This window comes from Anguilla anguilla, chromosome 12, assembly GCF_013347855.1.
Source record: "Anguilla anguilla isolate fAngAng1 chromosome 12, fAngAng1.pri, whole genome shotgun sequence".
In the NCBI taxonomy this organism is placed as follows: Eukaryota; Metazoa; Chordata; class Actinopteri; order Anguilliformes; family Anguillidae; genus Anguilla; species Anguilla anguilla.
Window position 1 is genome coordinate 43,308,102 of NC_049212.1, and position 25,646 is coordinate 43,333,747.

At 46.3% G+C, this 25,646-nt stretch overlaps 2 protein-coding genes across 3 annotated transcripts; one reads left to right on the forward strand and one right to left on the reverse strand.

Annotated features, from left to right (window-relative positions):
- Nucleotides 1-1,632: 1,632 nt before the first annotated feature.
- On the reverse strand, nt 1,633-21,171 carry sgpp2 (sphingosine-1-phosphate phosphatase 2). 2 transcript variants are annotated; one of them, XR_004761649.1, is made up of 7 exons: nt 20,955-21,171; nt 16,486-16,679; nt 13,667-13,828; nt 5,633-5,812; nt 2,595-2,684; nt 1,731-2,342; nt 1,633-1,692 (listed from the first exon to the last, which is right to left on the reverse strand). XR_004761649.1 is itself a non-coding variant. In XM_035383839.1 (6 exons), the coding sequence occupies exons 1-6, from the start codon at nt 21,052-21,054 to the stop codon at nt 1,797-1,799; spliced, it is 1,272 nt and encodes a 423-aa protein (XP_035239730.1). In that variant the 5' UTR covers nt 21,055-21,171; the 3' UTR covers nt 1,702-1,796. The 2 variants fall into 2 exon arrangements, 1 of the variants encoding a protein (XP_035239730.1); XM_035383839.1 differs by lacking the exon at nt 1,633-1,692 and having other exon boundaries at nt 1,702-2,342.
- Nucleotides 21,172-21,535: 364 nt separating this feature from the next.
- LOC118208882 (E3 ubiquitin-protein ligase RNF152) lies at nt 21,536-23,777 on the forward strand. Its single transcript, XM_035383840.1, has one exon. The coding sequence runs from the start codon at nt 21,562-21,564 to the stop codon at nt 22,306-22,308; it is 747 nt and encodes a 248-aa protein (XP_035239731.1). The 5' UTR covers nt 21,536-21,561; the 3' UTR covers nt 22,309-23,777.
- The last annotated feature ends 1,869 nt before the right edge of the window (nt 23,778-25,646 follow it).

Here is a 25,646-nt window from a genome sequence, read left to right on the forward strand (position 1 = left end):
ACTGACTCATCATACACTGACTCAGAGCTCAGTCACTGACTCATACACTGACTCAGCTCAGTCACGGAGACTCATCATACACTGACTCAGCTCAGTTACTGAGACTCATCAGCCACTGACTCAGCTCAGTCTGTCAGTACTGTGAGCTTCAGAACAGCTCTGTCAATACAGTGAGCTTCAGAATACACACATGAACATACACAGGAACTCACGCACACATGAACACACACACACACTACAGGACAGTATTAAGAGCCATTTGTGTTTGTCATGCTCGTCATGTTTCTTGTTATAACACATAATTATAAGAATTATTTAATAACACATTTTATTTAGAGCGCTTTTCATCAGAAATACAGAGAAGATCTCGAAAGTATTTTACAAAAGGCAGCGATAAAACATTTCTGGCATAAATAGTTTTGATTGGACAGAAGGGGTTGGGGTTTTGATTGGACAGAAGGGATCAGGGTTGTGATTGGACAGAAGGGTGTCAGGGTTTTGATTGGACAGAAGGGATCAGGGATTTGATTGGATAGAAGGGGTCAGACGCAGTCGTATTTCTGGCTGAGTGTTCAGGCGCAGTCGTGTTTCTGGGTTAGTGTTCAGGCGCAGTCGTGTTTCTGGGTTAGTGTTCAGGCGCAGTCGTGTTTCTGGGTTAGTGTTCAGGCGCAGTCGTGTTTCTGTCCGAGTGTTCAGGCGCAGTCGTGTTTCTGTCCGAGTGTTCAGGTGCAGTCGTGTTTCTGGCTCAGTGTTCAGGCAGAAGGCTTCTCAGAGGAGTCCCAGGATGTGTTCAGGTGCAGTCGTGTTTCTGGGTTAGTGTTCAGGCGCAGTCGTGTTTCTGGGTTAGTGTTCAGGCGCAGTCGTGTTTCTGTCCGAGTGTTCAGGTGCAGTCGTGTTTCTGGCTCAGTGTTCAGGCAGAAGGCTTCTCAGAGGAGTCCCAGGATGTGTTCAGGTGCAGTCGTGTTTCTGGGTTAGTGTTCAGGCGCAGTCGTGTTTCTGGGTTAGTGTTCAGGCGCAGTCGTGTTTCTGGGTTAGTGTTCAGGCGCAGTCGTGTTTCTGGGTTAGTGTTCAGGCGCAGTCGTGTTTCTGTCCGAGTGTTCAGGCGCAGTCGTGTTTCTGTCCGAGTGTTCAGGTGCAGTCGTGTTTCTGGCTCAGTGTTCAGGCAGAAGGCTTCTCAGAGGAGTCCCAGGATGTGTTCAGGTGCAGTCGTGTTTCTGGGTTAGTGTTCAGGCGCAGTCGTGTTTCTGGGTTAGTGTTCAGGCGCAGTCGTGTTTCTGGCTCAGTGTTCAGGCAGAAGGCTTCTCAGAGGAGTCCCAGGATGTGTTCAGGTGCAGTCGTGTTTCTGGGTTAGTGTTCAGGCGCAGTCGTGTTTCTGGGTTAGTGTTCAGGCGCAGTCGTGTTTCTGTCCGAGTGTTCAGGCGCAGTCGTGTTTCTGGGTTAGTGTTCAGGCGCAGTCGTGTTTCTGGCTGAGTGTTCAGGCGCAGTCGTGTTTCTGGGTTAGTGTTCAGGCGCAGTCGTGTTTCTGGGTTAGTGTTCAGGCGCAGTCGTGTTTCTGGGTTAGTGTTCAGGCGCAGTCGTGTTTCTGGGTTAGTGTTCAGGCACAGTCGAGTTTTCTGGGTTAGTGTTCAGGCGCAGTCGTGTTTCTGGGTTAGTGTTCAGGCGCAGTCGTGTTTCTGGCTGAGTGTTCAGGCAGAAGGCTTCTCAGAGGAGTCCCAGGATGTGTTCAGGCGCAGTCGAGTTTTCTGGGTTAGTGTTCAGGCGCAGTTCTGGCTGAGTGTTCAGGCAGGAGGCCTGTCTCAGAGCAGGCCCAGGAGCCGGAAGGCTTTGTTGAGCAGGACCGTGTTGACCAGGCCCACCACCGTGTAGGTGGTGAACTTGTAGGGCACCTCGATCTCTCTGCGCCTGCGCGTGCGGGCATCGCTGGCACATGCCTGGTGCCAGGAGCACAGTGCCCACAAGCTGGCACTCTTCACCACGTGCCGTGTGCCCAGCAGCAGAGCCACGCCCATCAGGGAGCGCGTCCCCCCCAAAAGCAGCGCCCCCCAGGTCAGCGGCGGGAGGGGGATGGGGAAGTCCCCCTGGGGCTCGAAGGTCTCCCCGAGTTGCTCGTTCACCCAGTACCCGGCCGAGCAGCCGGCGCCCACCCCCAGGATGGTGGTGGTGTCCCCCCGCGTGGTGCTGTAATGGTCCAACTCGGGGTAGCTGTAGCTGAGGAGAAAGGGCAGTACCACTGACACCACGGGGGAGAGCGGGCTTGTTAGCTGCAGCCGGTCGAAAGCGTCCCACGCTGGGTAGGTAAGCAGCATCAGCAGCACTGAAATCAGGGCTCCCCCAATAACGTCCTGAAAGAGGGGCAAGAAAAGCGCTTAGAAACGCAGCCAGACTTTAAAACTGAGCTTTAAACTGAGCTTTAAAACTGAAAACTCGCCACACAGAAATCAAGCTGCTGTCAAGAGTGTGTGAGTTAATATTGTGCGTGTGCAAGTGTGTGAGTCTGTGTGTAAATGCGTGCGTATGTATGTGCATGTGTGCGAGTGTGTGCGTATGTGCGTGTGTGTGTGTGTGCAGGGGCGGGGTTTTTTTGTGTTACTCACCAGTGCAGAGTGCATGCCTGTGTACAGACGGCTGAGACACACCAGGGCAGACAGCACCACAGCCAACAGCAGCCCCGACTCAAACTGGAACTACAGGACACACAGACTCAAACTGAAACTAAAGGACACACAGACTCAAACTGGAACTACAGGACACACAGACTCAAACTGGAACTACAGGACACACAGACTCAAACTACAGGACACACAGACTCAAACTGAAACTAAAGGACACACAGACTCAAACTGGAACTACAGGACACACAGACTCAAACTGAAACTACAGGACACACAGACTCAAACTACAGGACACACAGACTCAAACTGGAACTACAGGACACACAGACTCAAACTGAAACTACAGGACACACAGACTCAAACTACAGGACACACAGACTCAAACTGGAACTACAGGACACACAGACTCAAACTGAAACTACAGGACACACAGACTCAAACTACAGGACACAAACTCAAACTGAAACTACAGGACACACAGACTCAAACTACAGGACACACAAACTCAAACTGGAACTACAGGACACACAGACTCAAAATGAAACTACAGGACACACAGACTCAAACTACAATACACACACACTCAAACTGAAACTACAGGACACACCTACTCAAACTACAACACACAGACTCAAACTGAAACTACAGGACACAGACTCAAACTGAAGCTACAGGACACAGAGACTCAAACTATAGGACACACAGACTCAGACTGAAACTACAGGAGACACAGACAACTGGCCATAACTGGCCACACAGGGCTTAGTAACAGGTACCACATCATGTAGCGCATGCATACACATACAGGTGTTTACTTGTAGGTGTGTGATCAGGCAGACTCACAGAGGTGAATTAGATTCTCAATGATGTCGTCACTTTAAATTCCACACATTGTACCTGACTGAGTAGACTGAACCAGAGCCTCAATCTTTCCCCTTCACCTCTCTCCTGTTTCTGTCCTTTCATCAACTCTGCAGAAATAAGCCCCCCCCCCCCAGTTACCGCTACCTCACAGGTTGGTGTTTGAATGGCATTATTTCCCTCATTCTCTCTCTCGTCTCTATCCATCCATCTCTCTTTCTGTCTCCTGCTGCCCTTTTCTCTGTGTTTCCGTTTCTGCATTTGAATGAAGCGTGAAGCTGAGTGCAGATTGATGCAGTTCCTCCTCCTGTGGGTGCGGCTCCACACAATGAGTGGAGGTTCATGAAGACGCTGAATAGCTGCCCACACAAAGGACCTGAGACAGCACGCTGCTCTCTGACCTGTGATTGGCTGGCCTGACCTTTCACCTCTCAGGCCTCAGGTACCTACAGCTGGCCTACAGAATCACACACACCCACATACACCCATGCACGTGCACACACACACACACCCATACAGGCTCTTCCTGTTTCTCTCTAACACACACACACACCCATACAAGCTCTTCCTCTTTCTCCCTAACACACACATACACACACATCCCGCACACACTCTCACACACACCCATACGAGCTCTTCCTGTTTCTTCCTAACAACACAAACACAAGTGCACACTCACTCACTCATATGCACACATGCGCACACACGCATGGGCGCACACTCTCTCTCACACACTAATGCACGTGCACACACCCACACACTCACACAGGCATAACAGAATTCCTGTGCATCATACACAGGAGTATTTGAGCTCATCCAGGTTTGCACACACAAGCAATTTGGACACACTTCTGTTGTTAATAAAGCTCCTTAATGCTTCAGACATATCTGAGAGGGAACAGTGAGCCAGAACAGGCTAAGCCACATACCTGGTCTATCTGTTCTCACCTGTTTTTCAAAAGGATGCGTTACCTTTTCTACACCTGTAAAACCAGCATAAATGGACCCACTGAAACCAGGGCATTAACTCCACCCTGTAACCACTGACACCAGTGCATTAACTCTAACCTGTAACCACTGACTCATGTGCATTAACTTTAGCCTGTAACCACTGAGACCATTAACTCTAACCTGTAACCACTGACTCACGTGCATTAACTTTACCCTGTAACCACTGACACCATTAACTCTAACCTGTAACCACTGACTTGTGCATTAACTTTACCCTGTAACCACTGACACCATTAACTCCAACCTGTAACCACTGACACCATTAACTCTATTCTGTAACCAATGACATCAGTGCATGAACTCTACCCTGTAACCACTGACACCAGCGCATGAACTCTACCCTGTAACCACTGACACCAGCGCATTAATACTACCCTGTAACCACTGACACCAGCGCATTAACACTACCCTGTAACCACTGACATCAGTGCATGAACTCTACCCTGTAACCACTGACCAGCCAGCGCATGAACTCTACCCTGTAACCATTGACCAGCGCATTAACTCTACCCTGTAACCACTGACACCAGCGCATTAACTCTACCCTGTAACCACTGACACCAGCGCATTAACTCTACCCTGTAACCACTGACCAGCACATTAACACTACCCTGTAACCACTAACACCAGCGCATTAACTCTACCCTGTAACCACTGACCAGCGCATTAACTCTACCCTGTATCCACTGACACCAGCGCATTAACTCTACCCTGTAACCACTGACCAGTGCATTAACACTACCCTGTAACCACTAACACCAGCGCATTAACTCTACCCTGTAACCACTGACCAGCGCATTAACACTACCCTGTAACCACTAACACCAGCGCGTTAACTCTACACTGTAACCACTGACACCAGCGCATGAACTCTACCCTGTAACCACTGACACCATTAACTCTACCCTGTAACCAGTGGTAACAGCTGGGTGGGAGGAGCTCTATCTGACTGAAGATGAGCGACACCCCCCTATGATCTTCCCCTTGGGGAGCCACGATCACCAGCCACCACCAGGAAGGGACCCCAGAACTGAGCCTGGGGCCAGAGCGCCAGGGACCCCCCCAGGACCACCCGCCCCCCTCGTGTCCACAGCTTCCCTGGCCAGGACTGGCCACTGCTTCCCCTGAAACCTCTGATGGTCACCCACCTGGAACCTGTGGGTGGCGCTGAAGAGGAAGGTGAAGAAGATGGCGGTGGCTGCCATGGCGTGGGTGGAAGGCATTCCGTATTCCGCATTCACGCGCGTCTCCAACTTCACCACAGGGGGCGACAGAGGCCGTGGCATCTTCAGCATATCCTTCAACACCTGGCCGATGTACATCACCACCTTAGAGCACAGGAAGTGCAGCTATAAGCACCCAAAATGGATGTGAAAAGGGCGTTTCCCAAAAGCTCACCCCCCTGGTGTAGGAACACAGGAGGAAGGAGCCACACTACTTCCTGTTTCAGGTGTGATGCACTCGTTCAGCCTGGACTGTGACCAACACTGTCGCTGTCATATTTAAACCAGGCTACGGAGAGACCCAGGTGATTTTCTCTACACTGAAGACCCAAAACCCAGGTGATTTTCTCTACACTGAAGACCCAAAACCCAGGTGATTTTCTCTGCACTGAAGACCCAAAACCCAGGTGATCATCTCAGCACTGATGACCCAAAACTCAGGTGATCATCTCTGCACTGAAGTCCCAAAACTCAGGTGATCATCTCTGTACTGAAGGCAAGTGCAACATCACCACTGCAGTATAAATAAGTCATTGCTGTCTGTAGTAGGGTCTGGCAACAATCTGGAGGTCCTGAGCTTTTAGAGATGTATTTTAAGCTCAATAGTTATGTTTAATTAATGAGTGGAGAAGAGAGAGTGAGAGAGAGAAAGAGAAAGAGAGATAGAAGCATCAGTTTTTCTTTCCTGTTTTTGTGGGAAGAACACTTGTAAGCAGAATTCCTGGGGTGGTGCTAATTCCATCATTAACATTTTTAATGGATGTCTACAAGCCTCCTGGTGTTAAAATACAAGATGCTCGCTGACAGTGCTGTGGCTCGAGTCACCGTCTTCCTTTGCCTGATTCTTATTCAGAAATGGAGGTGACAGACCAACTGTTATGGCCCTTGGGGTGCTGAGACACAGATTTCATCAACAAGTGTTAACATAACCATAGCAATAAAAGATAAATCCTGACAAACATGCCCTCATGTGCCTTCCAATCACAAACAAAAAAATCTATTGAGAATTACGGAACAGGGACAGAGAGAAATTTCCGCATATGCAATTACCCAACATGCACCAGTAGCAATGGAACACGGAAAGACTATGAGAAAGTACTGCTGTCAGTGATGTGACACATTGTTACAGATTCTCAGCCAGGCTAGTTTCTCCTCAGGCTGTATACCAGCTAACTCAGACACAAGTTGCTAGCTGCCATTCCCACAGTGCTGCCACACTCCCCACCTGTCCTGCTTCTAGCTGCCACACCCACAGTGCCGACACACTCCCCCACCTGACCTGCTTCTAGCTGCCACACCCACAGTGCTGCCACACTCCCCACCTGACCTGCTGCCACACTCCCCCACCTGACCTGCTTCTAGCTGCCACACCCATAGGCTGCCACACTCCCCCACCTGACCTGCTGCCACACTCCCCACCTGACCTGCTGCCACACTCCCCCACCTGACCTGCTGCCACACTTCCCCCACCTGTCCTGCTGCTAGCTGCCACACCCACAGTGCCGACACACTCTCCCACCTGACCTGCTGCCACACTCCCCCACCTGACCTGCTGCTAGCTGCCACACCCACAGTGCCGACACACTCCCCCACCTGACCTGCTGCCACACTCCCCCACCTGACCTGCTGCTAGCTGCCACACCCACAGTGCCGACACACTCCCCCACCTGACCTGCTGCCACACTCCCCCACCTGACCTGCTGCTAGCTGCCACACCCACAGTGCCGACACACTCCCACACCTGACCTGCTGCTAGCTGCCACACCCACAGTGCCGACACACTCCCCACCTGACCTGCTGCTAGCTGCCACACCCACAGTGCCGACACACTCCCCCACCTGACCTGCTGCCACACTCCCCACCTGACCTGCTGCTAGCTGCCACACTCTCCCCCCCCGCCTGCCCTGCTGAAAGCTGCCACACCCACAGGGCAGTCACATTTCCTCACCTGTCTTGGTGCAGCTCCAGGTGTGTGAGCTTAGCTGATTACAGTGCTGAGAAATGCAAACAGCAGCTATTCAGTCACACAATACACAGGTGCTATGCACACGCTACACATGCACTATGAACATGCTACACACTACACACACGCTACTGAATGCAGTTTATGTGGTACATGCGCACACACTTTTAAACGTATGTTTCACACACCTGCTATACATGCCCTTTAACCATGCGTGTTCTGTGTGCATGCTGTTCACACACAGTTCCTAAGGATGAGGCTCACCACTGCAGCCCGTGTGCATATGATGAATGAAACAGGAAGTTACATCAGAAACACTGTGCGTGCCTGTAATGGACTCCTCACTGTCACCCAAGGCACAATGTGCCAGTTCACCGCTCTACATGCACACACAAACACACACACACTCCTGCATACACACACACAGACAGACAGACACAAACACACACACACACACACACATACACACAGAAACAAACACACACACACACACATACACAGACACACACTCCTGCATACACACTATCCTCTGATCTGTGCAGCTGTTAGGTTTAGGGTGACCTTTAGGGTACGGTATCTCTGTGGTAGCCCATGTGGAGTGTGAGATGCTCCATGTTTAAGAGCTCACACAGGAGCGTTTACCTTTGGCAGCTGTGCTGGTAGACACAGGCTCCCATGGTGGTGGGACAAAGACAGTGTTGTCCCCCCTCCATTTTATTCCCCTAAGGCAGGACGCAAAGAATTTAAACTATTTATTGTGTACTCATCCCTGTTTCCCTGTGAGGAGTGCAGATGTGCGCTGTTTGGGTTTAGAGAAGCATAAGGCACAGCTGCACTGTGGGACTGGTGCATTCGGGGACAGCTGCATTCTGGGATAGTTTCACTGTGGGACAGATGCATTCTGGGATAGCTGCACTGTGAGACAGGCCCATTCTGGGATAGCTGCACTGTGGGACAGATGCATTCTGAAACAGCTGCACCATAATACAGCTGTACTGTGAGACAGGTGCATTCTGGGACAGCTGTATTATAAAACAATGCTATAGCCCATATACCCATATAAAACAATGCTATAGCACATCCACCATTATAAAACACTGCTATATCACATACACCCCTATAAACACTGTTATATCACATCTGCCCATATAAAACACTGCTATAGAATGGGGTTTGCCACTTGAAGCAGGTCAGTTTTAGGCAGCAACAACAGGCCATTGTGGTGACAGCAGATGTCACTGTACGGAGCCACACACAAGGACTCTTTAATTAGGGCCTTATTAGCAGAGATTTAGCTGTGGCCTTCAGCTCCACGGGCCTGAAATCCAGTTTAAAGCCATGGAGCACTTCACCTGACAAACAGAAAACCAGCACACTGTGTATAACATCACAGTTACAACACACTGTGTATAACATCACAGAGTTACAGCACACTGTGTATAACATCACAGAGTTACAGCACACTGTGTATAACATCACAGTTACAGCACACTGTGTATAACATCACAGTGTTACAGCACACTGTGTATAACATCACCGTTACAGCACACTGTGTATAACATCACAGTGTTACAGCACACTGTGTATAACATCACAGAGTTACAGCACACTGTGTATAACATCACATTGTTACAGCCCCATGTGTATAACATCACAGAGTTACAGCACACTGTGTATAACATCACAGTGTTACAGCCCCATGTGTATAACATCACAGAGTTACAGCACACTGTGTATAACATCACAGAGATACAGCACACTGTGTATAACATCACAGAGATACAGCACACTGTGTATAACATTACAGTTACAGCACACTGTGTATAACATCACAGTTACAGCACACTGTGTATAACATCACAGAGATACAGCACTGTGTATAACATCACAGAATACAGCACACTGTGTATAACATCACAGAGATACAGCACACTGTGTATAACATCACAGAGTTACAGCACTGTGTGTATAACAGCCCTATCAAAAAATTGCATTTAAAAATGTTTGACATTTTTTGAACATAAGGCTTTGGCATCCTCTAACCATTTGTTGCATTCCAGCTTTGCTTTAGAGAGAAAAGAGCGCAGTGCTTCAGTGGGGAAAGAGACAGAGAGCAGTGTTTCAGTGGGGAAAGAGACAGAGAGCAGTGTTTCAGTGGGGAAAGAGACAGAGAGCAGTGTTTCTGTGGGGAAAGAGACAGAGAGCAGTGCTTCAGTGGGGAAAGAGACAGAGAGCAGTGTTTCAGTGGGGAAAGAGACAGAGAGCAGTGTTTCTGTAGGGAAAGAGACAGAGAGCAGTGTTTCAGTGGGGAAAGAGACAGAGAGCAGTGTTTCTGTAGGGAAAGAGACAGAGAGCAGTGTTTCTGTGGGGAAAGAGACAGAGAGCAGTGTTTCAGTGGGGAAAGAGACAGAGAGCAGTGTTTCAGTGGGGAAAGAGACAGAGAGCAGTGTTTCAGTGGGGAAAGAGACAGAGAGCAGTGTTTCAGTGGGGAAAGAGACAGAGAGCAGTGTTTCTGTGGGGAAAGAGACAGAGAGCAGTGTTTCTGTGGGGAAAGAGACAGAGAGCAGTGTTTCAGTGGGGAAAGAGACAGGGAGCAGTGTTTATGTGGGGAAAGAGACAGAGAGCAGTGTTTCAGTGGGGAAAGAGACAGAGAGCAGTGTTTCAGTGGGGAAAGAGAAAGAGAGCAGTGTTTCTGTGGGGAAAGAGACAGAGAGCAGTGTTTCTGTGGGGAAAGAGAAAGAGAGCAGTGTTTCTGTGGGGAAAGAGACAGAGAGCAGTGTTTCTGTGGGGAAAGAGACAGAGAGCAGTGTTTCAGTGGGGAAAGAGAAAGAGAGCAGTGTTTCTGTGGGGAAAGAGACAGAGAGCAGTGTTTCTGTGGGGAAAGAGACAGAGAGCAGTGTTTCTGTGGGGAAAGAGACAGAGAGCAGTGTTTCAGTGGGGAAAGAGACAGAGAGCAGTGTTTCAGTGGGGAAAGAGACAGAGAGCAGTGTTTCAGTGGGGAAAGAGACAGAGAGCAGTGTTTCAGTGGGGAAAGAGACAGAGAGCAGTGTTTCAGTGGGGAAAGAGACAGAGAGCAGTGTTTCAGTGGGGAAAGAGACAGAGAGCAGTGTTTCTGTGGGGAAAGAGACAGAGAACAGTGTTTCTGTAGGGAAAGAGACAGAGAGCAGTGTTTCTGTGGGGAAAGAGACAGAGAGCAGTGTTTCTGTAGGGAAAGAGACAGAGAGCAGTGTTTCTGTGGGGAAAGAGACAGAGAGCAGTGTTTCAGTGGGGAAAGAGACAGAGAGCAGTGTTTCAGTGGGGAAAGAGACAGAGAGCAGTGTTTCAGTGGGGAAAGAGGCAGAGAGCAGTGTTTCAGTGGGGAAAGAGACAGAGAGCAGTGTTTCAGTGGGGAAAGAGACAGAGAGCAGTGTTTCAGTGGGGAAAGAGACAGAGAGCAGTGTTTCAGTGGGGAAAGAGACAGAGAGCAGTGTTTCTGTGGGGAAAGAGACAGAGAGCAGTGTTTCAGTGGGGAAAGAGACAGAGAGCAGTGTTTCTGTGGGGAAAGAGACAGAGAGCAGTGTTTCTGTGGGGAAAGAGACAGAGAGCAGTGTTTCAGTGGGGAAATAGACAGAGAGCAGTGTTTCAGTGGGGAAAGAGACAGAGAGCAGTGTTTCAGTGGGGAAAGAGACAGAGAGCAGTGTTTCAGTGGGGAAAGAGACAGAGAGCAGTGTTTCTGTAGGGAAAGAGACAGAGAGCAGTGTTTCAGTGGGGAAAGAGACAGAGAGCAGTGTTTCTGTAGGGAAAGAGACAGAGAGCAGTGTTTCTGTGGGGAAAGAGACAGAGAGCAGTGTTTCAGTGGGGAAAGAGACAGAGAGCAGTGTTTCAGTGGGGAAAGAGACAGAGAGCAGTGTTTCTGTGGGGAAAGAGACAGAGAGCAGTGTTTCAGTGGGGAAAGAGACAGAGAGCAGTGTTTCAGTGGGGAAAGAGACAGGGAGCAGTGTTTATGTGGGGAAAGAGACAGAGAGCAGTGTTTCAGTGGGGAAAGAGAAAGAGAGCAGTGTTTCAGTGGGGAAAGAGAAAGAGAGCAGTGTTTCTGTGGGGAAAGAGACAGAGAGCAGTGTTTCTGTGGGGAAAGAGAAAGAGAGCAGTGTTTCTGTGGGGAAAGAGACAGAGAGCAGTGTTTCTGTGGGGAAAGAGACAGAGAGCAGTGTTTCAGTGGGGAAAGAGACAGAGAGCAGTGTTTCAGTGGGGAAAGAGAAAGAGAGCAGTGTTTCAGTAGGGAAAGAGACAGAGAGCAGTGTTTCAGTGGGGAAAGAGACAGAGAGCAGTGTTTCTGTGGGGAAAGAGACAGAGAGCAGTGTTTCAGTGGGGAAAGAGACAGAGAGCAGTGTTTCAGTGGGGAAAGAGACAGGGAGCAGTGTTTATGTGGGGAAAGAGACAGAGAGCAGTGTTTCTGTGGGGAAAGAGACAGAGAGCAGTGTTTCAGTGGGGAAAGAGAAAGAGAGCAGTGTTTCTGTGGGGAAAGAGACAGAGAGCAGTGTTTCTGTGGGGAAAGAGAAAGAGAGCAGTGTTTCTGTGGGGAAAGAGACAGAGAGCAGTGTTTCTGTGGGGAAAGAGACAGAGAGCAGTGTTTCAGTGGGGAAAGAGACAGAGAGCAGTGTTTCAGTGGGGAAAGAGAAAGAGAGCAGTGTTTCTGTGGGGAAAGAGACAGAGAGCAGTGTTTCTGTGGGGAAAGAGACAGAGAGCAGTGTTTCTGTGGGGAAAGAGACAGAGAGCAGTGTTTCAGTGGGGAAAGAGACAGAGAGCAGTGTTTCAGTGGGGAAAGAGACAGAGAGCAGTGTTTCAGTGGGGAAAGAGACAGAGAGCAGTGTTTCTGTGGGGAAAGAGACAGAGAGCAGTGTTTCTGTGGGGAAAGAGACAGAGAACAGTGTTTCTGTAGGGAAAGAGACAGAGAGCAGTGTTTCTGTGGGGAAAGAGACAAAGAGCAGTGTTTCTGTAGGGAAAGAGACAGAGGGCAGTGTTTCTGTGGGGAAAGCGACAGAGAGCAGTGTTTCAGTGGGGAAAGAGACAGAGAGCAGTGTTTCTGTGGGGAAAGAGACAGAGAGCAGTGTTTCAGTGGGGAAAGAGACAGAGAGCAGTGTTTCAGTGGGGAAAGAGACAGAGAGCAGTGTTTCTGTGGGGAAAGAGACAGAGAGCAGTGTTTCAGTGGGGAAAGAGACAGAGAGCAGTGTTTCAGTGGGGAAAGAGACAGAGAGCAGTGTTTCAGTGGGGAAAGAGACGGAGAGCAGTGTTTCTGTGGGGAAAGAGACAGAGAGCAGTGTTTCTGTGGGGAAAGAGACAGAGAGCAGTGTTTCAGTGGGGAAAGAGACAGAGAGCAGTGTTTCAGTGGGGAAAGAGACAGAGAGCAGTGTTTCAGTGGGGAAAGAGACAGAGAGCAGTGTTTCTGTAGGGAAAGAGACAGAGAGCAGTGTTTCTGTGGGGAAAGAGACAGAGAGCAGTGTTTCTGTGGGGAAAGAGAAAGAGAGCAGTGTTTCTGTGGGGAAAGAGACAGAGAGCAGTGTTTCAGTGGGGAAAGAGACAGAGAGCAGTGTTTCTGTGGGGAAAGAGACAGAGAGCAGTGTTTCTGTGGGGAAAGAGACAGAGAGCAGTGTTTCTGTGGGGAAAGAGAAAGAGAGCAGTGTTTCTGTGGGGAAAGAGACAGAGAGCAGTGTTTCAGTGGGGAAAGAGACAGAGAGCAGTGTTTCTGTGGGGAAAGAGACAGAGAGCAGTGTTTCAGTGGGGAAAGAGATAGAGAGCAGTGTTTCAGTGGGGAAAGAGACAGAGAGCAGTGTTTCAGTGGGGAAAGAGACAGAGAGCAGTGTTTCTGTGGGGAAAGAGACAGAGAGCAGTGTTTCTGTGGGGAAAGAGACAGAGAGCAGTGTTTCTGTGGGGAAAGAGACAGAGAGCAGTGTTTCTGTGGGGAAAGAGACAGAGAGCAGTGTTTCTGTGGGGAAAGAGACAGAGACAGAAAAACTCACGGTCCACATGTTGATCAGCCGGCGGCACAGGAAGGGGTCAAGGTTCCAGTGGATGCAGGGCAGGAAGGAGATGTAGAAGACTTCCTGTCCCAGGCCTGCAGACACCAGGAACAGGTAGTACAGGAGCACATTCCTCACCTGGTACTGAGGGCCAGACGGAGCCTACAGGTGGGACAGGTGGGACAGGTGGGACAGGTGAAGGCAAAGTGATGGTTATTTCTACAAAGATGACAGTTACAGGTAAAAAGTTGAGAATGCAATACCAGAAGACCCAGGGCTCTGGCCCTAAGGACTCCACAGATTCATTCAAGCAAAATATAACAGGTTCATACTGAAAAAGACCGAGGGAACAGTGCATGAAAGACTATCACTATCAAGTACTGAGCTGTAAGAGTGAGATACCCAACAGGATGTTGGGATACACAGTAAAGTATTCTGGGTGTAAATATGAGGAGGTTATATTGATGTTATAGAATACCTTTGTCAGACCACATTAACAGCACTGTGTGCAGTCCTAGGGAAACATAAAGGCTCTGGAAAAGGAGGGCATCTAAATTGGTTCCAGGTATGAAATGTAATGTTATGAGGAAAGACTGAAGACACTTGCACTATTCAGGTTGAGCAAATGGAAAGTATCTGACTGAGGTTTTCAGACTCAGAAAGCCTGAGATAGGGGACAAAGTGAACTGCAGAAATGTTTTCAGGTTGAGTTCTATCAGTAGTACAGGGTCATGGGGCGGGGGGGGGGGGGGGGGGGTATGCCTGAAGGGAATCAGCAGCATGGGGGGGGGGGGTACGACTACTAATTCTGCAGGGATCTTAGGAAGTTTTTTTAATTACACAGGGAGGTGTTAATATATGGAACAGCTTGGCAGGTAATTTACTACGGGCAGAAGTCCTTCGGATATTGAAGTCCAGAATACCGTTCTCATCACGATGAATCCTTACGTGTTTGTATTTATCGCATGGAGGTTTCATACTGTGCTATGGGACCTTATGTGTGTGTATATATCACATAGAGGTTTCATACTGTGCTATGGGTCCTTATGTGTGTGTATATATCACATAGAGGTTTCATACTGTGCTATGGGTCCTTATGTGTGTGTATATATCACATAGAGGTTTCATACTGTGCTATGGGACCTTATGTGTGTGCATATATCACATAGAGGTTTCATACTGTGCTATGGGACCTTATGTGTGTGTATATATCACATAGAGGTTTCATACTGTGCTATGGGACCTTATGTGTGTGTATATATCACATAGAGGTTTCATACTGTGCTATGGGACCTTATGTGTGTGTATATATCACATAGAGGTTTCATACTGTGCTATGGGTCCTTATGTGTGTGTATATATCACATAGAGGTTTCATACTGTGCTATGGGTCCTTATGTGTGTGTATATATCACATAGAGGTTTCATACTGTGCTATGGGTCCTTATGTGTGTGTATATATCACATAGAGGTTTCATACTGTGCTATGGGTCCTTATGTGTGTGTATATATCACATAGAGGTTTCATACTGTGCTATGGGACCTTATGTGTGTGTATATATCACATAGAGGTTTCATACTGTGCTATGGGACCTTATGTGTGTGTATATATCACATAGAGGTTTCATACTGTGCTATGGGTCCTTATGTGTGTGTATATATCACATAGAGGTTTCATACTGTGCTATGGGACCTTATGTGTGTGCATATATCACATAGAGGTTTCATACTGTGCTATGGGACCTTATGTGTGTGTATATATCACATAGAGGTTTCATACTGTGCTATGGGTCCTTATGTGTGTGTAATTAGCACATGGAGGTTTCATCCCTGAGTACAGCAGCACACGCACACATGCGCACACACACACACGCACATGCACGCACATACATGCACACAGTACTGTGCAAAAGTCAGAGACCACACTTTAGTTTATTCAATTTCCAGTCAAATCAGCTGTTCAGTGCTAAAAATATTTTGGTGTCAGACAATAATGTAGGAAACACATTGAACAGAAAATGACAGAAAAGCCTCCACAACTGCATATATCAAATATATCAACATTTGTCCACTCTTTTGTGCACCCTACTACCCCTATCTTCCATCCTTCCAATCAACAAACAAGTTACAGCTGTGCTCTCCCAACAGAAACTGTTACCAAAAGTGTGACTGACGTGAAGAAAACAGGAACTTGCAAAACTATATACTGCATATTATGCTGGTGACTTTTTATTTTTTTTATCAAGCTAAATGTACTTTTTGAAGCGAAATGAAAGTATCAGTGTAGAAAACAGGCAATGTCGTTGCCGGAAGTTATCGTCTGGAACGACGATACGTTTACAAGGGGGACTATAACGCGCTGTAGGACTTGGAGGCAGGGCAAACCCGCTGCCGCTCAGCACGTGCGCTAGTCTGTGCGAGATTGCATCCTGTGCGGGTGTCGCTTTATGCTCGGTAAAAAAAAACAAACAAAAAAAACATTTTGTGTAACTGCCGTTAGTGTTTCTCTCGGTTGTTCCGGAGACCTGTGAGTACACTGTCCGAACATTTCCAAAATACAACTTCAGTCTGTGATCTAAAATGCAAAACGTTCGAAAGAAGCTTTAAAATAAAACGCAGACTATCAGTATACCGATCTGTACAATATCGGCTCGACATTTTAAAGCAGGTCGAGAAACGGGAAAAGCCAGTTACAAAGTATCTATCTTAGTTTCAGGTTGGAGTTGAATGAGTGGTTTGGAATATCAAAGGCAACGCTAAAATTTTACCAAACTAATACACGGTTTATGGAACCAATTGTTTAGAAATGTTTAACTTACATCCACTTTGTTTCCATTCACTTCATCTTTGTAATTAGAGCTGCCGCTGTGGTCTTCTGCGCCAATCAGCTGTCCCTGTAGATGGCCATTTCCACGCCGACTGCGAGGCAGCGCCGCGTTGCTGTTCGTGTCGTGGTTTCTGTAATCCTCGGTCAAGCGCGCTTGGTCACAAGCGCGCCGATGCTCGTCCTCGACTGCAAACAAGCCACATTTCCTTTGAAATCTGGCTACCAGCTCTGAATCCTGCAGGTATGTAATGAATTTAAACATTGCGCCATTCATGTATAATATGGATGCGTGAGTATTCCTGGCGTACGCCACTGTAACGACACTGAGCGTTTTCCCCAGGTGTGGAGGTGTGTACTCAGGTGCGTTCTCCAACAGGTGTTTACTGTCGAGCTGTCCTAAAGCCCGACGGATATACAGATAAAGCTATAGATAAATTATGGGCTTGTCCCTTGCGTAATTTCCCTACTGATATGGGCAGTAGGCTACAGAAAACAGCACCTATGTTTCAGTGTTAAACCTGTTATTCAGGTCACGTTTGTGCTGTCTGATTGGGCCCTAATGCAAGCATACATTTCCTAGCAGCTGTAGTCAAACTCAATGGTGCCAGATCCCTTCCTGAAATGCATGAATTGGTCATTTCTTTTTATCTGCTGCTGTCCAGTTTTGGCATTAAAAGAACAAAATTATATTAAGTATTTGTGGTGGACAGGGATGGTACAACTGTTAAATCACAGTAGAGCACCAGTCCCCAAATCTTAGAGTTTATTTTTGTTAATTGTTTTATTTACACATATTGAGTTTGGTAGTCAGTTAAATAACAACACAATGTAACATTTAAAGTAACACAAACCCAAAGTGCTGTGAGAAAAACCCTAAAAACAACAGCCAGTGACATCACCTGCAGTCTCCAGTTTCTGGTCCATACTAAAGAGTGGTATATGCATGGGAGCAGTAGTCTCTGATCCATACTAAAGAGTGGTATATGCATGGGAGCAGCAGTCTCTGGTCCATACGAAAGAGTGGTATATGCATGGGAGCAGCAGTCTCTGATCCATACTAAAGAGTGGTATATGCATGGGAGCAGCAGTCTCTGATCCATACTAAAGAGTGTTATATGCATGGGAGCAGCAGAATGTCATGTAAAGATGTGAATTTAATAAGAAACTGGGCATCTTGCTCTTTACTCTTATCTGTAATGTAGGCTGCATCTGCCACACCATGTTTTGTGGGGATATATTTTGTGTGGAAACCAAAGGGCTAACTATAGCCGCGTTTCCACCGCAGGAACTATACCCCGGAACTAGGAACCTTTTGAGGAACTCAGTGCGTTTCCACCGCAGGAACTAGGGTCTAAATTTAGTTCTGGGGGCTTTGTTTTACCCCCCAAAACGTTCCTGCTCGGGGGGTAGTACTTTCCGAAAGTACAGGAACCTTTTGGGTGGAGCTTGCAGCGCTGAACATTTCTGATTGGTCGAGTACTCGTAGCATTTGTGTTGTATTTATTTTCCGCCATTACCCGCCATGTTTGAAAATATGCAGCGGCAAACCAATTTATTTTCATAATAACTTCAAATCAAACTTGTATGTTATGCGGCGCAGTAGCCTACTTTTGGTTATAGCCTGTCAACGTCTTGGAATTATAACGTGTGCTCTTCTGTTCTTTTCTTGCTTTAGTATTCGTTTTCGTATAAAATGCTAAGCATTCGTGCTGGGACAGCATATTACGTAGGCTACCAAAACATTCAAACGGATTAATTCGGTTGCTGAATATTTTCTTCCGGATTTTCTTTGTTAGCCCGTTGTAATTGACTCAAAACGTTTGATACAGTTATGTGAGGTATGCGGTAGTTCTGCATAATTAACATTGGTGATACAGTACAAGCAAACTGGAAATCACCTTCCGCACTTTTTATCCGGGTAAAATAACAGGTTAATTCTAGTAATCTTCCCTTTAGCTTTTTCAGACTGCCGTAATTTTAATCAATTTTACTGCCATTTTTCAATTCCACGAAAAGACCAGGAAGACTATGGACTCATTTATGGTGCATGGTTCGCATCTGGAGGGCACACTTCGCTGCTCGGCTAGCAGTAACTTCGAAGGAAAGCAAACGGTGGCTGTACCACTACTAATTTACATTTTCACGCAAGTCCGAGTTTTCGTTCTATTCTTGTCATTTTGCGATTAGCCTATATGGAATTGACGACGAGAAAGTAATAAAACAGCTAATTGTTTACAACGTGTGCATGTTTTCTGCTGTTAATGAATGTGTTTGAGAGGATATATGAAAATCAATAAATACAAAAGTAACCATATATAGTCATTGTTGGTAACCCGTTGTATATAAGTGGAATAAACCCCTCCGGGCTGTCCCGGTTATTAGAAAATAATGTAGGCTACTTCGGTGGTAGTATGGGGTTACAGAAGAAATCATATGACAGATGGACCGACGACAACGTCAGTGGGCTAATTTGCCTAATCTTCGCGGTACTTTAGACCCCGGTGGAAACGCAGACAACCATTGGCTGAAGGAACCTTTTAGTTCCTGGTAAAGTAGTTCCTGGGACTGAAAGTTCCGGGTAATTTCGGTGGAAACGCGGCTTATGGCTGAAAAATCATTTACCTGTGAGCTGAGAGGACAGAAGAATTCATTACAGAGAATAGCACAAGAAACTGGGTATATCAAGTACAGCAGTTTGGAAAGTCTTGAAAAAGAAATAAACCACCGGTGGACTCTGAAATAAACACCGTACAGGTTGGCCAAGGAAGACCGGTTCAGCTAATGACAAACAAACCCAGAGTGCTGTGAGAAAAACCCTAAAAACAGCAGCCAGTGACATCACCTGCAGTCTCCAGAGGGCAGGGTTAGAATATCACAAAACCCTAAAAACAGCAGCCAGTGACATCACCTGCAGTCTCCAGAGGGCAGGGAGAGAATATCACAAAACCCTAAAAACAGCAGCCAGTGACATCACCTGCAGTCTCCAGAGGGCAGGGTTAGAATATCACAAAACCCTAAAAACAGCAGCCAGTGACATCACCTGCAGTCTCCAGAGGGCAGGGAGAGAATATCACAAAACCCTAAAAACAGCAGCCAGTGACATCACCTGCAGTCTCCAGAGGGCAGGGTGAAAATATCACAAGCCTTCGTACGCAGGAGACTTTGAGTACTGCAAGCTGCAGATCTCTCATCAGCAGCAAGAATCAAAAGGCCAGATTAGAATTCCCCAAAAAATACAGAGATGTGGCAGAAGAGTTCTGGAATACACTTTTTATGGACAGATGAGACCAAAACAAACTGAGCATTTAGTCTGTCGGAGAAACGGATTGGTCTCGGTTTCACCGGCTGGCGGAGAGAGCACACGCACCTGGGCTGCATTAATTAAGCAGCCAAGGTGCGGTGTTCCTCAGCACAGTTCAGGGTTGAGGCCAAGGTGCGGTGTTCCTCAGCACAGTTCAGGGTTGAGGCCAAGGTGCGGTGTTCCTCAGCACAGTTCAGGGTTGAGACCGGGAGCTCACACCGAGAGCGAGTTGAGCGATTCTTTATTTTGTCTGAGTTTAGTTTGTCGGAGCACGAGACAGAGAAGGGCAAGCTGCGGAACCGCTGGCGCTGGATTTGGTTTTGTTTTAGTTTATTGTTTTTGCCCAGAACCCGTGAGGAAGAAGGGTGAAGGTGTCCGTTTATTTAATCCTTCATCTGTGAAATACGGAGGAAGTAGTGTCATGGCTTGGGCATGTATGGCTGCTTCTGGAACAGGCTCACTCATCTTTATTGATGATGTAATGGACGATGGCAGCAGTCAGATACATTTGGAAATGTACAGACAGATTTTCTCTGGCTATGTACGGAGAAACTCCAACCTCATCGGCTAGTGCTTCTTCCTGCAGCAACACAATGGCCCCAAACACACTGCCTGTGCAACCAAAGCATTCATCAATGGGGAAAAAGTGGAACATTTTGGACTGGCCAAGTCAGTCACCTGGTTTAAATCTAATTGAGCAAGCAAAGATCAACTGAAAGCAGCTGCAGTGAAGACCTGGAAAGACATTTCTAAATAAGACACCAAACAATTTACTTCTAAATTAATCTTTTGCACAGCTGGAAATGGGGGGACTTGGCACAAAGACAGCTGTTTCTGTAAAATGCTAAAACATAAATGCATGTAAATACCATTAAATAAAAGCTTATTGTCTGTTCTTTTGTCTCATTTTCATCTTTTCCCAAATCCAAATGCCTTAACTACACAGCAGAAATAACAGATTTCACTCCACTTCCCGTGCTTTTGCAGGGAACTGTCTCAGCCACAGATGCCAGGCTTATGAATGTGTCTATTTATTGCAGCTCTTCACGTTAATGTTGTTGCTACAGGTTATAAGTGCCCTTGCTGGAAATCAAACCTTCAATATTTTAGTCCAGTTCAGTTTTCAGGACATTGGATGACTCACTAATGCAGCTTTTTACCTTTTTGTATGTTCGGTACAGTATATACAGTGACGTTTTGTGGTAAGGAAGAGCATCCTTTGAACTTTACCCTTTCTCGGAAACTGGAATTTAACCTCATTGTGCAGCTTTAAATTCAATGAAAAGAAACCCTTTGTCTGCGATGTTTTGATGACGCGCGAGGAGCCTTATTATTTCAATATTTTCGACTCGTCTGTTTTCTCTGTCCCCCAGCGCGATTTAAACAGGATTTTCATGCAGCCCGAGGTGGTCGGACCGGCGCCGGAGGACTCTTTAGCCGTGAAGACTCGTGTCTGTGTTCTTCTCTGCGGGCTGCCCTCAACATCCACGCACAGGCGGACAAACCCTCGCGCTGAAATCACTGGCATTACATCATCACTTTTCCAAACCGAAGCATAACAGTCCCGTTAATATGTAACGGGAGGATCAAAACAGCGAAGGGAACGACCGGCTGTACAATTAACAAGAGACATTGTGAGGATTTTTAAAAATAGTAATGCCATATAATGTAAACAAGGGGAGGATGGCGCATTCAAGAACAGAGTGTACATCGTCATCGCTCGTCTGGAAGGTCTTTTGTGTGAGCGTGTGAACAGCAAAAGATGAGATGGCAGAAGCTCATTTAGCCGACAGCGGATCGGAAACGCAGGGTGCAGCGGTTTTCCCTTATGAGGAGTATGAATGCAAAATATGTTATAATTATTTCGACCTTGGTCGCCGCGCGCCAAAGATTCTGGAATGCTTGCACACGTTTTGTGAGGAGTGTCTGCACACTCTGCACCTCCGCGATGACCGACCGTGGCGCGTCAGCTGCCCTGTGTGTCGCCACAGGACTCCGGTGCCGGACTACCGGATACAAAATCTGCCCAACAACACGAAAGTGACGGAAGCTTTCCCTCTCTACATCGACTCAGACCCTCTTCCCCAGGATAGCTTACCCCCGTATCCGCCGCCTCTACACCCCGCTCTCATTGCCCTACGGCGCGAGGAAGCGACTGGAGCGGCTCTGAGCCAGGCGACCCCCTCTACAACTGTGTCCACCGCCACGACAGTGTCTCAAGATTCTGTGCGGTACGAGAGCTGCCAAAACTGCAAGCGCGTCGCCCTGACCACGGGCTGCGTCTGTGTTATCTTCTCTTTTCTGTCCATGCTTGTCTTGCTGTTCATGGGCCTTATCTTCGTGCAAAATCACAACAGCCCTCCCTCGCCAGCGGGCCCAATTTGCCTGTCTGTCGCGAGCATCTTGGCCATGTTTTCCGTGGTCGTCACGTGGCTGATTTGCTGGTTGAAATACAGACCTGAGCACGAGACCGGCCGGTCGTCTACAGCGAACTCCAGCAGACGGAACGCCTAAGCTCTTCTGTCTGATAAAGAGTGTTTTACAGGCCTCTCGCTCCCGAGAATTTAATCTCGCAGCTCGGTGAGGTCTTCAGTAGGCTACCGCGTCGAGACGTATAATCGTACGGAATGGAAAAGATTTTCAAAGGCTATATGGCTAAATTCCATTTGTTGTAATAGGCTATAAACTTTTATGTCGAGACAGGTAATTTTATACACGTTTAAATTATAATCAATAGATGTATGTAATATGTGGTTTACAGTGTGAATTTTGATATTCTCCCACGTCAGATAATCAAGAAACATGCCAATAAAATCAGTATTTGTCCTTGTCGTTGTATTGCAACATATATTTCCACATTTAATATTGGACTTAATATAGGCTATTATCCGTGTCCTGTGTATGGCATTGCTGTGTGTGTTTGTATTGAACATTACTTTAGCTAATTTTCATTTTAAAACCGGAAATGAATATATTATATCACACATGACGTATTTATTGGAGTTCTGAGATCAGGATCGCGGCTGATGGGGAGATGGGTTATGACAGCAAAGAGCGCCTGGAGACGTAGCCTGCATTTTGTGATCATTGAGCATTTCAACTTGTTGTTTGCATTAGAATGTGAACGCTGATTTTCATCGATGCCTCTCATCGTTTAATAGTTTTTAAACAAACCCAACTATTTAGCCTTCAGATAAGTTTGTGAAAAATGTACTCAATCTGTATCACTTCTGAGGCAGGAAGGAGAGGCAGGTGTGCAGTCTGCGCCTCCTGCTGGTGTTTTATGTTATTGCGTCTACATTTTCGAAAAACGGAAAGTGTTCACTAAACGGAAAGTACTCCCAGTAAATGTAACGCTGTAATCGTGTCATTGGCGAATATTCACTGACTCTTTGTAATCCGGTCTATATATTGAAGACACTAGTGAATGCACAGAAGACACGCATCATTTATTTTTTTAAATTCTGATCAAGGGAACTGCTATTTCCGCTGTATGTTCGTATGTCAAGCATACCCACAGGTTTGCTACATATTTCTGTTAAATTATTTAATGTATTTCATAGTATATGGGCCTGAGTGTCTTATTTTTCACCGGTGAATGCAGCAGACCTCCTTATGCCCTTTGCACGCGAGTGCTGACTATTACCACATTAAACTAAAAACAAGTAACGAACGGCCATTTGACATTTAAGCGATGCTTAATAGTGCATAGTAATATAGACAGGCGTGTACTCGTGTAGCTTTCCACAGAGCCACGCAAAGGTTTTCACAATATTTATTTCGCAGGAATTGTGACTGGAAGCTTCTACAAACGGGCATCGCTTAAATGTCAAATGGCCGTTCGTTAGTTACTCGTTTAGAAAGTGTGGCAGTTGTGAGAGTAGCACATGTGAAATGCACACTAAGCTGTAAAGATTTGTGTGATGTTTACATACATAATCAAATTTAAGTAATAAAGAGAACCTGAAAATCTTTTCAATTTTCTAACGTTTCTGTGGTGTTTAATGAGAAGTCTTTTATTATGCGATGTCGCGTAAATAAAACGGGTTTGGCGGTAGGGTATTCACATTTTCTCTATCGATTCAGATGAAGAAAGACGATGCGACATGTATTATTAATAGGGGTGTGCATAGTACATAATGACTGATGTTTTAGGCATTTATTACGTAATGTGCGTCTATCTTGAACTTCCCATGCACAGTCAGTGATTATTTTAAATGCAGTGTTTTATGCGCAGGTGTAGTCGCCCTCTAGTGGCTATAACATGCATATGCTTAGTTGGTCAAGGTGAAGTGGAATAAATAAGACCATGTGTCTTTTACTTTTGACTGTTTGTTATGCGCTGAACGCCGCAGCGCAGCCCTGTTTAATGCGTTTAAACCCCCGCGAGCTTTACAGAGCCATATATGGCCTGGCCTGAGCAAAACCTATAGAACGTCTTAAACTCGATCTGACATGCTTAAGACAATCTTTTCCATCCTTTGTTCTCTGTATTTACTAAGAGAGATATATTTCTGTTGCTGGTTAGTTACACTTGTTGGATTGCATTGCACATGGATTATAAACTGCAGTCATTGCAATCTGGTTGTAAGGCGGAAGTAATTACATGGGAGTAGTTGTGGGCTGTTAATGGTTCTGTAATTAAACAAGAATGATAAATCTGAGCTATAGCACCTGAAAATTATTTGTGACATTTTTTCCTGTCATATGTTCAAGGACAAGGTATGGTCAATGAATAATTCCAAATAAATAATGTATAATTAATACAATATAATGCAAATATAAACTATATAATTTCGATATATATTTTGAGAAATAGCCGACTCTAATCTCTCAGCACTAAATACGTCAATTCAATGTACACAGATAATAAAAATTGGGTCTGTGAACTGAACAGGTATAAAACCCACCCCCTTACCTGGCTAAAGTTTTGGAACTCTTCATGGATTACATAGCTGCATTCTACAAAGCAACTACCATTTTAAAGTTGAAAATCGAGGGTGAAAAATTTGTACCCCCATTTCGGTTGTGCACATTGCAGTAGTCTGTCCTAGGCCTACTCGACCGTGCAGTGTCTTAAGACACATCGTTGTAAATTACGACTCTCTTTGAACAGAGGCATTGCCTATATTACTGAAATTATGTTTAAAATAAACGCAGTCAATTTCCGTTTTCCGTTACCCTCACATTTTAGAGTGCTTTTAAGTGTCACTCCATCAAAGTGGAAAAAAGCGATTCGGATATTTAGAATGCTGTTTCACTACCCCGATTTATCTCCGTAGACATGTTACACTGTTTGTTTGTTACAAGGCATTGCGTGTTACAACTGTGAACTAGGCTAACAATTAGGCCTATTTTGTCCGGGATTATCATCGGCCGAATTTTTATTCCTCAGAACTAAATTGGAGCCTACTTCAAGGAAAATAATTTAAGAACTACAAATTTATATCGCGCTCTGTAAAAAAAAAACGTGCGACGTGCGTCAACCTCGATCAAGGGAAATACAAAATGACAATGAACGGATACATGTTGAAATGTAAGCGCCTACACATTTTACTTTGCTTGAAAACGGTGAGCTCCGAGTTATATGCGTAGTTATCTTCATTAAAATAAACATAGTGTTCTACCAAATGCTTTACCTTAACAAATAATTTTCTCAATGCACAATGTAAGCCATGTATCTTTTTTTGAACTGATGATGTTTCAGCCTTTATTTATGATGAAATATCTGATGAAATCTTTTTGCAGAGCAGGAAAACTTCATGACTGCTTCCTCGGTTTCACTAAGGGATTTGACACGGGGGTGTAGTATCCCTTTAAGAAACCAAACGTTGTATTATGGCTTTTTCCTG